This window comes from Dermacentor andersoni, chromosome 1 (assembly GCF_023375885.2).
Source record: "Dermacentor andersoni chromosome 1, qqDerAnde1_hic_scaffold, whole genome shotgun sequence".
Taxonomy (NCBI): domain Eukaryota; kingdom Metazoa; phylum Arthropoda; class Arachnida; order Ixodida; family Ixodidae; genus Dermacentor; species Dermacentor andersoni.
The window spans coordinates 374,306,383-374,322,907 of NC_092814.1; the positions used below are offsets into that span (position 1 = coordinate 374,306,383).

At 45.9% G+C, this 16,525-nt stretch overlaps 1 protein-coding gene across 1 annotated transcript in view; it reads right to left on the reverse strand.

Moving 5' to 3' along the window:
* Positions 1-16,525, reverse strand: part of LOC126518568 (protein GPR107) — a 126,923-nt gene that overhangs the window by 35,101 nt on the left and 75,297 nt on the right. Inside the window, exons 11-13 of the mRNA XM_072285866.1 lie at positions 10,574-10,691; positions 6,138-6,268; positions 630-723 (exon numbers count right to left, since the gene is read on the reverse strand). Of these exons, the coding sequence (XP_072141967.1) occupies positions 630-723; positions 6,138-6,268; positions 10,574-10,691 (343 nt within the window). The remainder of the gene's footprint in view (positions 1-629; positions 724-6,137; positions 6,269-10,573; positions 10,692-16,525) is intronic.

A 16,525-nucleotide genomic window follows, 5' to 3' on the forward strand; every position in this document is an offset into this window, starting at 1 on the left:
TCTACATTAGGAGTGGGGTTGAACGGATGAACTCCCCAACCTTCCCCCTAAAATTACTGAAAAAATCCGTAATGGCATTCTCCATAGCACTCCCCCTCAATGTTGCTGAGAACCCAAATGCAGCGGGAGAACGGAGGCAACAGCTCTCATTATGGAGCTGGCAGGGCTGCTGTGTGTTTGCTTTGGATGTTGTGAAAATGGCCTATTAATTTATGGGTTTTAACGTCCCAAAGCAAACTATGGGCTATGAGAGATGCTACAATGGCTCCAATTTTGACCACCTGGGGTTCGTTTAATATGCACACAAAGCACGGCACATGAGAATTTTTCCCAACCACTCTCATCAGACTGCGATTGCCATGGCCAGGAACATGCTTGCAGCCTCTTGCTCAGCAATAGAATGACATAGCCATGGAATAATTGTGTCTGGTGATTCAGCATTCCGAGTCAATTTTTTCTAATATTTACATTCGACTGAAAATATTTCAATGTTTAGAGACCTCTAATCAAAAACGAACAAATTCTTAGTCCCTTAAGGTACGCATCAAGATTACACTCTGCTAGGCACTTCTACACACCACTATAACTCAAATACAGAGGTGATATGGTAGGCAGATGTATAGTCTCACCATGACATAGAAGTGCCGGAACAGCTTGAGTTTTTCCAGGTTGATAGCTGCCTTGCCATCTGTTTGTGATGCTTCTTGCAGATGCCTAATGGACCTGTGCATGCAAAAAGCAAACCAGAAGTGATACAGATGTTACAGCGGTGCCTGATTTTTATTTTATTTTTCAAGACTTGCGATTTTTCTGATTTCATAGGGCCCATGAAAACGTCCGAAAAAAAAATGAATGCATGCCTTTTACTGCCCTCAAGGGCTCAAAACAGCCAAGGCATGTCAAAAATAACCCTAAAGACCTGTCAGCACTCTTATTAGGCATATCGGTGCTCGCACTGTGACAGGATACGGCGGGTGCCCATGTGTAGAATACATACTGTGCCCTGTGAGAGTGGCCCCTTTGCACTCTTTGTGTGCTTCACTGCAATACACTGAGTATGCTTCACCGCGTAACACCATTGCATCGCAGCAATCCCGACTTTTGGGAACCAGCCTTACACAATACTTGACCCTTGCTGTGCTTTTTCTGCTTCAAAGCTATCGGCAAACATGACAAGTCAGCGCCATGTTGACAGCGGCGATTTGCTTGAATGAAAAACACGGCTTGGAACGACAGGAAGTTTGGTAGCGAATTTCGAAGCAACTTGGCCTAGTGTTGTCCCTGTAGGTATGGCTGTCAATGAATCGACATGCGAGATAATTAAAATGCAGGCCGTGGCAGCTAACATTAATGGGGTTTCAGACCTGCAGTCACAGCAAGAAGTCCGGAAAATAGGACAGCAAAGGGCTTCAGCATCCAAAATGTTAGACATCCTTACACAGTGGCTCTGTGGGATAGCGGTGACGCAAAGGCGTCTAAATTATCAGGCATATCCAAAAAATCGGTCATTGATTGTATCTATATATTGAAAAAAATGTTTGTTATTATGATATGTTTCTTTTTTTTTTTCGTATAAACTTTAATTCATCAGCACATGTGGTGTCCTACATTTTGCTGCTTTCATCTCTTTTTGCACTAAACCTTTCCAGCATAAGCACACCCCACAAAATTAAAAATAAAAATAAACACAAAGCCAATGGATTGTGCAAGCAGGAATGGCAATGGCTGTGCATATTGAGGTTTTAGAAGTCTGAAACAATTGTGATGGAGGGAAGATTGCAGTGGCAGTATATGTAGTAGAGTCCAGAAAAAAAAAATGACATGCTGGAATGACGGAATGTACATGTGATCAAACCAGGGTGAACTTCAATAAGCATGCAGAAGTTCTTTCTTCTTTTATGATGTGGCAAAAAGTTTGGCAATTGTTCCTTTTGTGAATGTATCAATGTAATGCTACTATCGTGACATTGCAGATGTACACACTCAAGTTTAGGCAAAGCAGCATAATGCACACTTGACTATAGTTGGTGAAAACCTAGGAATTAATTATCAAATACATTGCAGTATAAGATAAAAATAATGCATACAGTCATGCAAGCCAATTACATTTACTTGCTTCATTACTGTAACAGTGGTGGTAAACCCCTTTCAATAATGCAGTCTCTCGGGAACCATGCTTTGAAGTGTGCAGGCACAGAGAGCAGATGAGGTACTGTAGGAGGAGGTTTTACTGAATTCATAGGTTGTCACCGAGTATCGCATTCCCTAAGGGCAAAGTTTCCAATCTGTTGAAACTCAGAGCACAGAAAAAAAGAAAGAAAACATTCTCAAAAGGGGCAATGAAAGGGGCTAGTTGGCGGCTGTTCATACTTTCTCGCGCTATGTAGCACGAAAAAATTAGGGCAGAAGAAAATTGACAGATGAAAGTCTGCATTTTTTTTTTTTGTCCCAGTCCTTTTGTACTACATCAGTGTAAGAAAATACTGAGAACAATTTTACAGTGTATTCACTAAGTACACAAGAAGTTAACTTTCTTGACAATGGTTACAACAGTATGAAGCAAACAATGAATCCAGAGATAACATAGGGAAACCTAACTGTTATCTTTAAATGAAATTTAGAAATAGTAAGAAAAATGAAAGCAGACAATGAAACACCTTGTTGAAAATCAGAGCCGAAACCACATCTTCCACATCACGCCTGCAGTGCTTTACCACTAAGCTACTGCCGTAGCTATCCTACCATCAACTTTCTTGAGTATTTGTGTATAAACGTAGCCCTGGCAGTGTTAGCCAATGCCACTCACGACCATGGCAGCAGATGTGGCATATCCTTTGAACCGCAGGCATCACATCTTAGGTGAATTCAGAGCAGAAAGTTGAGCAAGAAAGCTGATGCAGTGATGTTGTGGTACCAAACAAAGCACAATGCGGAAGATGTGGTTTCGGCTCCCATTAGCAGTGAGTTATCTTTCTGCCCACTTTCATTTCCCCTGTCCTAGTTATTTCGAAATTCCAATTAAAGGCACAAGTTAATTGTCCCTATGCTTTCTTTGGCTTCAATGTCTTGTTTACTTCTTACGGATCTAACTAACAAAAGGTTGAGCCCTTCAGTTTCCTTTATTCTTCATGCTCATTAATAGTGGTTTCTAGGTCAAGCAGACAATGAAAAATTCCAATACTGAATTTGGGTGCACTTCCTCCTAGAAAACGTCAGACATCACACCCACATTCATATAAATTAGTTTTGCATTATCTGCCGCTCATGCCTCTGCCATCAAACACGTTGTGGCTGAGAACAAAGGCAAGAGTTAAAGCAATCAGACATGAACAGAGGGACAGAAGAGCTGTATTGTGCTTGGAAGCACAGAAAGACAGAAATTGGGTGTCAATAAATTGACAACTGAAGCCGACCAAGCTGGGTGACCTGAGATGACTCGGTGAACTGTGAAACTAAGTTGCTTTCCTGAATTCCGGGCGCTTGGAGGCCGTTTAGGCCTCCAAGCGCCCGGTGCATTTGCGTGTGAAGCCACATCAACATCAACATCATTTTGGCGCTGTGCCAGAGTGTTGTGGCATTGTTGTTGAGCCAAAGCTTGGATAAAGAAGACGCCGGGTGCTCAGCATAGAAGAAAAATTAGACATCGTTCGTGCTATCGAATGTGACACGAAGTCAGCGGTGGCAAGCGACAGAGATCTACTGTTGACTACGGTGTGTGGCATTTGGAATGCGAAGTTGCTTGGCAGCGCTGCTGCGACCACATAGGGATGTCGGCTACAAGGTTCAACTTTTTGCCATCATTGTCCCTGTTGTTGCCGAAGTGTTGACTAGCGACAGTGACAAGGACAACACAGAACGCAACAGCACGGGCGATTCAGGCCCTGAAGTGGCAGAAGCTGAGAGTTACGTCAGCCTCATGGATGCAATCGTCCTGACAAGAACAGCACCCCGCAATGAAAAAGGCGCCCAGTGACTTCTGCAGTGCTACTGCCCGCGTGCACAAAGAACATGCAACGCCAACGAGGAATCTGCCATGCGAGTGTTTGCCGAGAAGAGGGGGCTGGCTGAAAGGTGGCTCGCAGCTTCAATAAGTTTGAGGCTGCTGTCGTCGCTGGTAGGCTGCTGCAGCATCAAACGAAAATAACACTTTTGTCGCGCGAAGTGAATAAATACCGCATGTCTTTCTCCCCTTTCATTGCTCTCTCTCCGAGTTCAAACAGGATCAATTTTGATCCTGTTTGTTTTTATGTATTCCCTGTAGTGTGCTTGAGGGTATGAGTTTTCAATATCTTGCCGAGGGCTTAGCTTTTTATCTGCATGCTAATTTGTGAATGACAAGTGCTGGTACAATTAGTGAAGGTGAACATGATGCTCTGTGTAAAAAAAATAAAGCGATTAAAAAAAGTTTTGGAACTGTTGTACCCTGTAGTGCTCTTTTGAGCAAATATTAAAAATACAGGCAGCTAGCTCCCTGGCATGTTTCGTTAAAGTGCCAGGTTTTCCACAAGCGGAACACATGCAACTTTTTGTAACTTGAAAACTAGTCAAGGTGTCGTAATGAAATTGCATATTTCTTTATTTAAGACACTTTCGAGTGCGACTGCCAAATTTCGTTGCTCTAGGTCAAAGAACAAAAAAGTTAGCTCGTACCCCACCTCTCCCCTTAAGCAGTACTACCATTTAGTACTTACTTTTTCCGAGCTCTGGCCAACTACGGTTTAACGAGGTTTCACTGTACCAGCAAATCACCTCTGTGATCGTCACATGTCACATTCACAGCTGTCACTGCCAAACCTATTGCAATATGCATCTTCGCCTATCTGTCTTACAGCGCGTGGTCCTAGTGCCATTGGTAGCGTACTGCACGCTTTTAGTGGCCAATAATCCAAATGCACCACCATTCCCTGCTGCAGGCGGCGTGATGCGAGCATCACATTTTGTGTCGGCAGTATCCGGCATCACCCACGAGCTTGATTTCGTTTTGGTTTCCCATTGCCGTCTTTAAACACTGTGCAACAGGAAAACAACAAAACATGTCTCGGGCTGCCGAAGCCCCACCAGCTCAACGTGCATCGTGTCTCGTACCTCATGCACGATGATTCACGCAACGGTTCGCATTATGTAGATGTCAAATACAGCTGAGTCTCACAGAGTTTCTTGTTACTTCCGATCTTATGTTTTCTCGATTAGTATCTTTTTCCCGCACTTTTTCTCCAAAATGTATGAACGAGGTTCTACTGTATACCCAAATGCTTCATCAATAGAGTAATTTCACTGCAATCATGGGGCACGAGCACTGTTCCTGCCAGGCAGATGATGCCGATGCCAGCCATACTACAGGTTTAGCTGGTCATTTCCAGCTAAACCTGTAGCTAAACGTGAAATGGACTTTCTACACAAGTGTGCTTTCTTCGTGGTTCCAGCTAAAATATGTTCACTGTACACAAGTAATGAACACTCCTTAATGATGCAGAACAAAACATGAATGCCTTGGCAATGACGGAACCAGCAACTCCACAAGCCTGCAAGGTCAGTCAGTGGCATGCATAAGCCACAGCCGCATTATAAAAGTGAAAGATTCACAAATTCAGAAACAAATTCACAAAATTATATGAAATCAGTAACTGTTTTCAGTGAGCCAAATTAAAATTAACATCAACTTGCTTCATGCGTAATTAAAACTAAGGCTAAAAATAACCAAGACGTTGCATTTATCAAACATTGCTCTTTGGACTAGCTATTGTGCAAGAAGTCCAAAATGATATTCAATGACATAAGTGAAGTTGCGCAGTCTCCCGGCAACTAGTGGTCACAAACAGTAATCAGCATGCAGGCACCCATACTAGGGAACTACCAAAGAATTCAGTACAATTCCACCCAAGGAAACAGCACAGAACCAGCCCTCTTGCCTCCAGGCCCTAAAACATAGTTCCCAAGAGACAGCAATATTGAAAGTAGTTCATCTCAGTCATGACACAATAGGAATGAGCAAATGTAATTGGCTGGCACATATGTGCGAAACCTCCTTGAGTTGGACAGGCAGTGAATTTGTCACAGCATTCTTAGGACGTCATTGACTATATACATATCGGAATGAGCAGACGACAGTGAGACATGCTAGAAGAATAGAGGCCAACCAGACGACAGGGAAGAGAATTGCTCCGCAGCACAGCAGGTCCACGAGGATAAACACCTCTCGCCATGTGGTGTGCTGGGATTCGCCCTCCTCGCTCTCCTCCATGATGATCTGGGCCACGTTGGCCAGCAGCTGCAAGAGGGCAGGCATGGCAAGAAATACACTGAGCTCCCATATTGCACGCTCGCAAAGCAGTTGCAAGCCTGAAAGGCTTCCTCACTTTAACAATGTCCATAGATGCATTGCGCATGCACGCAAGCACATGCACACATAAAAATGCATTATACTCTGTGTTACTTATGTCTCATTCCACACGGCTCTTGTGTTCACTGCCACTTATGTACTCATGGTTGCTGAACTGTTATTTGTTTAGAGTTGACCCTCTGTGTCTAACATGTTTTGCCTCACAGTGGCTGAGACTTGCTTGTGGATGACATGCACAGGACTGAAAGCTAGCTGTAGTACAGGGCTACTAGGTCAGACAGCTCGTCATCATATTCTACAGAATTTGCATGGGAGAGCTTTTTATGACTTGATACTAGTACTTATACCCATGTCACAGGGGAACACACTAACTTCTTTAGGATAACAGAGTGTGAGGCTTCCTAAGGGAGTTCAACCTCAAAGAAGGTGGTCGTGTCAAACGGCAAACAACGAGTTTTTAAAAGAAGCCGCCGGAGGTGCATTTCAGTGGTGTTTGGTTTTTGTATAAGTACAAAAAAGGAACTTCTAATTACGCTTGCAGCTATCATAATTAACGCTTCTTCCATAAAAAGTACAACTCTTTAAAAATCAAAGAGCACTCGCTAAACATAGCAGTGCTGACAATGACCCTATCCGCCCTGTGCATATCAGTGTTTTCCTATGCAGCGTGGCAATAGACTCTGCGTTCTGCAACTCAAACTGCTGTAAACAATACTCAAAATACAACCCTTTGCACATGGTGACTTCCTGAGCTTTCCTTTTATTTGTGTAATGTGCCAGTGTCAGTCATGAGTGACCACACCGACCATTGGACGTAGACCATGACAAAGGCTGCGTTTGAATGAACCTGATGCGAGCGGGTCAAGTATAAGATAGGGCTGACCGAGCCTGACGTGACCGCGCTTACATGAACACGCTTCTGACGAGCCTGGACAACGAAAGCATGCAGCATCGAGCCGAGACATCAATGTGTTCAAAATGGGCTTCCGGTTCCCGCTGCTGTCTTCGTGGATCTTATGACTACGATGAGGTTGAACTGCACAGCGCATGTCTTGGCCTTGTACTGATGCTATTCCTACTTTCAGTGCCTAAATCGCAATGTCACAGTGGTGTCACTTAAGTCTCAGCGCTCGTGGGTCCGAGCTGCCTGTGTTTGCATGCATACTGCAAATGGGTCAGGCTGGGTCAACCTACCCTATGCAGTGGAGCTGACTGAGCCCAACCCAACGCTTCTTTAGCCCATCTGGCTAGTGTTTACACAAACTTGACAGGCACATTCCAGCCTGACTGATTCTGTCGGATTCATTAAATGGCCTGAAAGACGAGAAAAACATGGTGCCAAGCAGCCAAGGTCTTGAGTATTGTGCAGCAGCAAGCATAACTGCTGCTGAATTATGCTTGAACGTTTATTTAGTTCTATAGAGATGTTCTAAACACATGCAACATTAATTTTAATGCAAATAATCATTAAATTCCCAGTTTCACAATAACAAGCATGGGCACAAGAGTACTTCCTTCAGCTGCCAAGGGAGATCGGCTTGACCAAAAGCTCCACTAAAGGGGTTCTAAACCACCCCTCCAGCTTGGTGAAAAAACAGTCCGCGGATAGCATATGCTGCTGGGAGCATCTCAGCAAAATTTTGCAGTTGTGTATGGTATGCGGAGCTCGCAAGCGAAGCGTGAAGTCACCTTTTCCTGAAACGTTCTGTTTTCAATAGAATCCTGCTTCTCACTTTCTGGACGCTTTATTTCATAATATAGCAGATCCCCATATGCGGCTGCTGACATCAATCAAGAAGGGTGTTTGGATCAATGTGCTTATTCCTACTGTTACCGTGTAAATTATTGATACAGTTTAATAAACAAGTTGAAATAAGCTAAAATCTGCTTACGAATTTAGATAATAATTACCTATTTCCCAAAAAAGTCGACTGCTCACGCTCAGCTGTGGCAACCTGCGTAGGAATTAAACTTTGGCCACCCTGCTTATCGGTGTCGTAGCCGGTAGGTCTCGCTAATTTAGACTTGCTCTGAACACTCAACAAGCCTTAAACCATGCAAAACTTCAAAGTTAGACCACACACATGCTTGCTGGCGAGCTCACTCCTGGCTGCTCCTGGTTAGACGCCTCAGCAGACTTCACTTTGTATTGAGTTATTGATAGCGCTTCAAAATGCACAAGTTGGACGAGGCTACTATCCGTTGGTCAAGCTAGTCAGGGACAAAGCCAGTCTGCACCACGTAGGAGGGCCAGACTGGAACATGCGAGTGCAAGCATGTACTCAAGCCTTGTCATGCACAAATGAAATGTTGCACATACCGTATTTACTCGCATAATGATCGCACTTTTTTGTCAGAAAAATTGACACAAATTCAGGGGTGCGATCATTATGCGGGTTAAATTTCCCGCGAGAAAAAAAAAAATTTTTTTCGTCCTGCGTTTGCTGCGGGATGCGGGTGCGGGACACCAAAACAAAAATGGCGGCCGGCAAAGCAAGCCGAACGCGCCGAACGCGATCTTTTTTTTCTTCTTGTGAGTACATTACGTGCATTGAAACAGTTTCTTCCGTATCAGTGATGAATAATATCGTTAATATTGGCAAGTTTGCGGCAATAATGTAGCCATGTCCACTTTGAGGGGACAGAAACAGAGATGGGCGTGCTTAGCTGCCAGTGACATAGAAACACATGGCCGGCGTGCTGCGGAAACTGCGGCATCTGTCTTCACTACTATCCTAACACGGCACGTTTCCGCTAAGGGTAGGCGAATATCTTAGCTGTGTTAAAAGCATCGGCGTATGAATAGGGTACACTTTTAACGTATCAGTGTAAACGTGGCTACTATGATTGCCGCGCGCGATTTGTTGCGTGCTCACGAGTGCAGATGAAAAAAATCGGAAGGAGCGTTTTTTGTTTTTGTTAACCACAACCATTATAAAGCCTACCCATAATAAAGGCAAGTTTGGTTGTACGTCTTTTAGCCATGGAAGTGCGGAAAGTGATGAAAGTAATGAAATGAGGCATCTACTTAAGAATGTTTGGTGCGTGCAGACGAGTCGTTCGCGTAGCATTTGACAGATGGTAAGCGCGATCATTATTAGCTAAACGTGGCACACGACATATCGCAGCGGCAAGTTCAGGGTGCGATCATTACACGGAAAATAAAAAAGATCGAATTTTGACAACAAAATTCAGGGGTGCGATCATTACGCGAGTGCGATCATTATGCGAGTAAATACGGTATGCACTACAATTGCATTTAGCTGCAGTCTGCTACGTAGTGTAGATACTACAAATGCCGCGGGGTGCCATGACGAGTCCGCTAGCTGAGTACACTGCGGCTCGCTGAGGACAACCATGTTTGGAGTGTCATAGGCGCCAATATCAAAAGTAGTGGTGTTTACGTGAACATTCAAAATCAAATTTGAACTGTATGCCACAATGACATTCGGTAGGCAGAGCATTGTGGGGATGCCTCGCTACGCTGTAGCCTTCACAGTGCAAGTCATTGAAGAAGGAGCAAAAGCACAGCGAATGGGATCATACGCTACCTTTGATTGCCAATAACTCCATTTCTGCTGAACGCATTGAAGTAGTTTTTGCGGCAAAGTATTTTTGAAGCAGACAATTTTAACTTTAAATGCATTTCTAGATCTCTATAAAAAGTTGTTCAGGGCCCCTTTAAACTCCCTTAGTGGGAGGGTGACCATGTGACACCAAGTGCATCTCCCTTGAGATAGAGACGACAGAGATTGCGGGTGCCCGTGTGACAGGGGTATTAAACAGGTGATTACATAACATCTTTTCAGGTTTGCACCATCAAAATATTATTAAGAAGGTGTTCCACTAGTCACTGCATTGGAAGAGTAAATTGTTGCTCATTAGGCACTTCTGAACTAAAGCTCTGACTTCCAAGTAAAATAGACTTCTTGGCCTTAAATAAGGCATTTAGAAACTAAAGTACATAAACGATCAGCACACATGTTTGCCTCTACTACTGTAGCTTGTACTGCAGTAGGGAAAATGCTGTAGTGAGGACAATGCCAAACACGTGCTGTCTGTTGCTTTATGGTATTGCTAATGAGATGCAAAACAGCTTTTGAGAGAGTGCCACTCAGTCTCCATAGTCTTTACTGAAGATTTTATTTAAACATCCTTTAGTCCACATACAGACTGCGACTACTGTGTGGAGTGTGTGCAAAGCCGACCCCTAAAATGGATGGAACAGCCCACCTGGAGCGGGATGACTATCATGAAGATCTTCTTGTCTTTGTCGCTGAGAATGTGCTTGATGAAGGCCCAGCCCGTGCCAATCAGCACAATAGTGATAAACAGGAGGGCACCCTTCAGCCTGGGTAGATTAGATTAGGTTAAAAAGATTACATACAGCCACAGACACTTTTGGCACAAGAGTCATTTGCTGACCAAAGGAGTTAAAGGAACACTAAAAGCAAATAATAAATTAAGCTAAAGTGATAGACTAATGTTCGAAGACATCTAAGGCATCAATATTATTGAGAACAGCGATTTAGTAAGCGAGAAATTGAGGTAAATGCAGGACACTACTTGGTAGTCCCAAAAATATTGTTGTGCTTTAGCATAAGATGGAAGAAAATGCTACTTATCCACTTATACTAAATTCTTAGAAAAGAGAACTTATTGACATTATCACTGACAACAATGCATGGGGTGCTCAAAAGGTTTAGTTTTCACTCGAACCTGTGCTGCCTGTGCTCTCATGTAGAGGCAGTTTCCGTATCCAGGATGTCTACCAAGTTGACATTTCTAAATTCCCTGACTTTTCCAGGTTTTCCCTGAGCACCTTTGCAAAATTCCCTGAATGAGCCAGAACTTTGTTTTATGTCAAGACAGGCTGACACCATGTTGCTCAATGCTGTCACTCTCTAGTAAGCATGTTGAAACAAAAAATGACTTAATCCAGTTTGAATAGTAAGGAGTAATATCTATTTTATTTCAAAAGAAAACAGAGGGCACAGCAAAAAAATGGTAAAACCCATTCCAAATTGAGTCAAACATTTTCAAATACGAATAAAAAGGACATGCATACAGAAGCAAACCTTTTGTAACATGAGCTATCTTTATCAACTGATAGCAAGCTCATAGGTATGAGGCCCGAACTTCTCTCTCAATAGCTGGTAATTGCCAACCTCAACTGTCCTGATATAGTACTCTCAGCCCCCGCACAACACCTCAGTGTTGAGTTTCACAGCTTTGAAGAGTTTATTTTGGTTTAAATGAGGGACACCTGCATCTCGATGCCAGCCAACACTTGGCCCGCTTCCTTTCCCGTTAATTCTTCAGTGCATCGGTCCTTTCTATACTGATCCTCCTTCTGCCACGCGTTCACCCCATGCATCATTTGAAGCATCCACTTGGTCAGTTGTACAGTCAACGTCCGATTTTTCGGACTACCTAGGGGCCGCAAAAACATCCGAAAAGTCGGCCAGACCATAAAAATGAATGCATGTCTTTTACTGCCCTTTAGGGCTAAAACTGCCACAGGAACGCTCGAAAAAGCTCGTAAGGCCTGCCAGGAACGCCCGAAAAAGCTCTTAAGGCCCGCCAGTACACTTATTATGCATATCGGTGCTCTTACTGTGACAAGAGACGGGGGTGCAAGCGTGTATAATTAAGGAATACATGCTGTGTCTCTTGACAATTGCCCCTTCCCAGGCTTGTTATCCTTCACCGTGTAACACTGCTGTACTAAGGCAAAGCTAACTTTCGGAGATGCATTACGCAACGAGCTATGTTCTGCGGGCTTCGAAGCCAATTGTGAGGATTACAAAGGCGGAGTCGGTGCCATTGCTGACAACGGCGAATTCTTTCAATGAAAAACACAGCACCGCACGGCGAGAAGCTTAATAGCGAACGTAGAAGCAGTTAGGCCTAACGTTGCCGTGGTGGCGGCTACGGCTGTCAGTGGATCTGCGTGCGAGAGTGCCGGTTCGAGGCGGCGAGATAATCAAAATGGCGGCGGTGGTGGCTTTGATTAATGCCATTTCAGACCTGCAGTCAGGACAATATACATTGACTATATGGAGTACGTGGTGGTACCGCAAAGCCGTGCGAATTATCGGGCATGTTCGAAAAATCGGGCGTCTGGAAAATCGGTCGTAAACTACTCTGGCAATACCTTGTGCCGATGACACGGCGTCAATGATGATTCATTGTAATTCCTTTGTTACTGGAGCCAGCATTAACACGACTTTCGTTCCCTTTCAATAAAGTTACAGCTAATTTTCCTTGATAAAAGCACAAATTCTCTGAGTTTTCCCTGAGTATTTCCAGACTATTCAAATTCCCTGAGAATTCCCGGTTTTTCCGGTTGGTAGACACCCTGTGTATCGCATACTACTACGGTTGTTTTGTTAGCTTGCAAAGCCTACACTAAAGCGCCAACCACATGCACGTAATATTGAAGCGAAGCAACGGACGGACCTTACTATGCTGTCGTGTCTTGCTGTGGGACTGTTATATACAGTAGAACCTTATTGATATGATCTCGTTTCGTACGACTTCCCAGCGCCAACGTTCATGATTGCAAACACAGAAAACAATCTAATACAGTTACGCTTTTTGGGTGGTTGATACGTGCCCGGAAAAGAGGATTTTTTGACACTAACGTTCAGTACATCGCCAAACTGTGATCGCATGATACATTTTCCCGTCCCTAGATCCAATTTCCGCAAGAAAAGGTGCAAGGCGCATGCAATCAATAACAGTAGCTGCTCACTGCAGCAGCTTCCCCATAGTACCCACCTGCTGTGGTGGCATAGTGGCTATGGTCCTACGCTGCTAAGTCTGAGGGTGCAAGATCAAATCCCGGCTGCGGCAGCCGCATTTCAATGTGGGTGAAAAAACACTCGTGCACCGTACACAGGAAGCATGCTAAAAAACTCTAGGTTGTCAAAATTATTTTGGAGTCCCCCAATACGGCATGCCTCATAATCATACCGTGGATTTGGCACATAAAACCCTAAAATTTCATTTTAATTGCGACACCAATTATATGGACACTCCAGGTGCATTTCTGAAGTCATTGTGATGTTCCATATAACGTACAAATGCAATAACACCGTGGCCGCATCCATATGCTGTACGTGCAAGTGAAAGCGTGCGAGGGTGAGCCGATGATGGTGGCTTCATCTCGCGTGCACAAGAGAGGAAGGTGGGGTGGAAGCACGTCGTCATCCACTGTGTGCAAGACATGGTGGGAGGGGTGGGGGGGTTGAGGGGTGTTCTATTTCAGCAGCGACTGCTTATGGGACGGCTGAGCGCGGGCCTTATCTTAGAAGCGATCTGCGATGAGCAGAGTCAGCCACACGGGTCCTATCTTGAGAGCGACCTGAAACGAGTAGAGTCTAGGTGCGCCAAAAGCTCATAGCTTTGTCATGCTTCGTGTGCGCTGTGTTCTCGCCGCTTAGTTCGCATTGAAGCAAGAGGCAGCATGAAGATCAATTCGATCGCTGCTGCTGCCGCTCTTCCTCACACCAGCGTTACGACAGCGGGTGTATGCGCTCATCAAGCAAGATGCGTTTATGTTTGCCTGTACGGACGTCACATCATGCTTGTTAATTTAGTTAGTAAGCGAATGTTTACGTGTTTATGCAGTTGATACAACTATATACATATATATATATATATATACACACACACACACACACACACACACACACACAATCCTTCTTCGTACAGCTGTCAACTAATTTGCTATTGCAATTGATGCTTCGTCTTCCAGGTGAAACTGTGATTTTTTTTAGTACTCCCCCATGCATGTCACGTAAGAATGCCGGCGTGCACTAAGTTGCCTATACCGGTACCAGCAAACCTCCTTGCGATTTGTCACACGCCATATTTACAGTTATCACCGCTATTCGATCTTGCCGTTGAGTGCGGGAGTAGGCCGATGTTTAGGAGGATTTTGAGAACTGAAGGTTTATTTACATTATTTACAGTAATAACAGAAAGTAATGAACAGCCATAAAGTCATCGACGGCCGGCAGCAAATCGGACGCTGCAGCCCGTGGCAAGAAGGAAAAGAAACTCTTCTCCCTGTCTCTCGCTTTTAACCCCTTCGGTCTCTCTGGGTCACGTCATTTTCAGCCAATCATCAAGCCAGCTCAGGTGTCGTCATTTTCCTCCAATGGTTAGGTGCCCGGTGCAAGTGCCGTCACATTCAGCCAATGGGGACGCTCCAAGGTCCTCACTGTCCGAGGGTTGACTTGCCTCCGGCGTCGCCTCCTCTCCTAGAAGCGCTCGGCTAGAGGAGACGGCTTGTTCTTGAACGACCTACCAGAGCCACAAAACAGCTTTGCTCTGGATCAAGATCAACTACTTGGAACCGTGCCAGCCTCAGGTTGCACTTTCAGGAAGAGCCAAGCACGGGAGGAGACAATAGCTCGACGTGCGGCGCATGAGGTGGGGAGTTGCTAACCTGTCTGATGGGTCCGGTACCGTGGTAGACGCGCCTCGGCGCACCATAATTGGAATGCGACAGCAATTGGATGTGGTCGGGGAGCTTGAGTGATGCCAGGAAAAGGGTCCGTATCCAACCCCGCCAATCCTACTGTGATAAGCATCTTCACCTATCTGTGTCACAGCGTGCATGGCTTAGTGCCATTGGAAGCATACTGCACGCTTTTGGAAAGTGACAACCCAAATGTGCCACCGTTCCCTGCTGCAGGCGGCGCAAAGTAAGCGTCATTTTTTGCTCTGGTGGCATCATATTCTGGCGAAGCCCACCAGATAAATTTACTTTCAGAAACAAGTGTTTCCAAAACATGTGTCACTGCACACTCGGGCTCCCTAGCTCGGCACGCGTGGGTGTTTTTGTAAGCATGTGACACCCCCTCAGGCATAATCTTCATTGGCCCGCCAGGCTCGGTGGTCTGTCAGGCTCGGTAGGCAACATTGGTCACCGCACCAATAAACAGCGGCGAGCACAGCTGCTCAGTGGTTAGTCATCATTCATCACCACCACGCTGCGGAGTGTCCTCTAATGGAGGGTGCCTTGAGCCCTCCCTCGTTCACGAACCCGGGCGGATCGCAACACTGGCGACGAGTACCCATGGACCGTCCCACGCCGCCACAAGCGGCGAAACACCGCCTCCCATTGCTGCCACCATGCCGCAGTACAGAAGGCTCGATCCGTTCGAGGGATATGGGTCTGCCTGGCCAGTTTATGAGGAACAAGTCCACATGTTCTTCCGGGCAAACGAAACACCCGAGGCCAAACAGAGGGACATTTTCCTGGCCAGCTACGGGACCCGCGTCTTCAGTCTCTTGCTTGACCTTCTCAAGCCAGCCACATCGCATCTTAAGACGCTGGGTGAGCTGCTCGCCATACTGCACTCGCATTTCAACCCAGCACGGTCCACACTAATGGAGCGTTTCCGCTTCAACAACCGGAGCCGCCGGGAAGGAGAGACTTTTGGGCAGTTCGTCAGTGCTCTACGAGGGTTAGCGAGTGCCTGCGCCTTTGGGGACCGACTGGACTCACTGCTCCGGGATCGTTTCGTCTGCGGCGTCAACAACCCCGCCCCACAGACGCGACTCCTGGAGCATCCCGACCCCTCGCTGGATGACGCTGTTAAGGCAACACTGGCAATGGAAGCTGCCGCCAAGGATGCCGGCGAGATTGCCCATGCGACTGGCTCACAGTCGGAGGAAGTGGTGATCAACAAGTTAGCGACAAAGGGCAGTACCTGCGGTCGCTCTGGTGGTGCCCACTCCCCCACACAGTGCCAGTTCTCTCAAGCACAATGCTTCACGTGCGGGAAAACTGGGCACCTGGCACGGGTACGCCGAAGGGGGAGGACGAACAGCAAACAGCAGCAGCAGCCTGGTTCACGCCCAGCTACCACACAAAACCACAATCAGGGTGGCTGTCACAAGGGTATGCAGCGGGGGCGTGCAGCTACAGGCTCAAGTTCGTCCGCGGCCAGGCTCCACACCGTGGCCGAGGACCCGCTGATTTTCGACATGTGGCACACAGGCCTTTCTGTCTGTACCGCCGTACATGCTGACCATTAAAATCTGCGGGCACTCCATTTCCATGGAGCTGGACACAGGGGCCAGCATGTCTGTCATGGCCGGGAAATGGTTCAAGCGTACCTTCCCAGGCGTGTCCGTTGAGGCTTCGGGCGTGATGCTGCGCAGCTA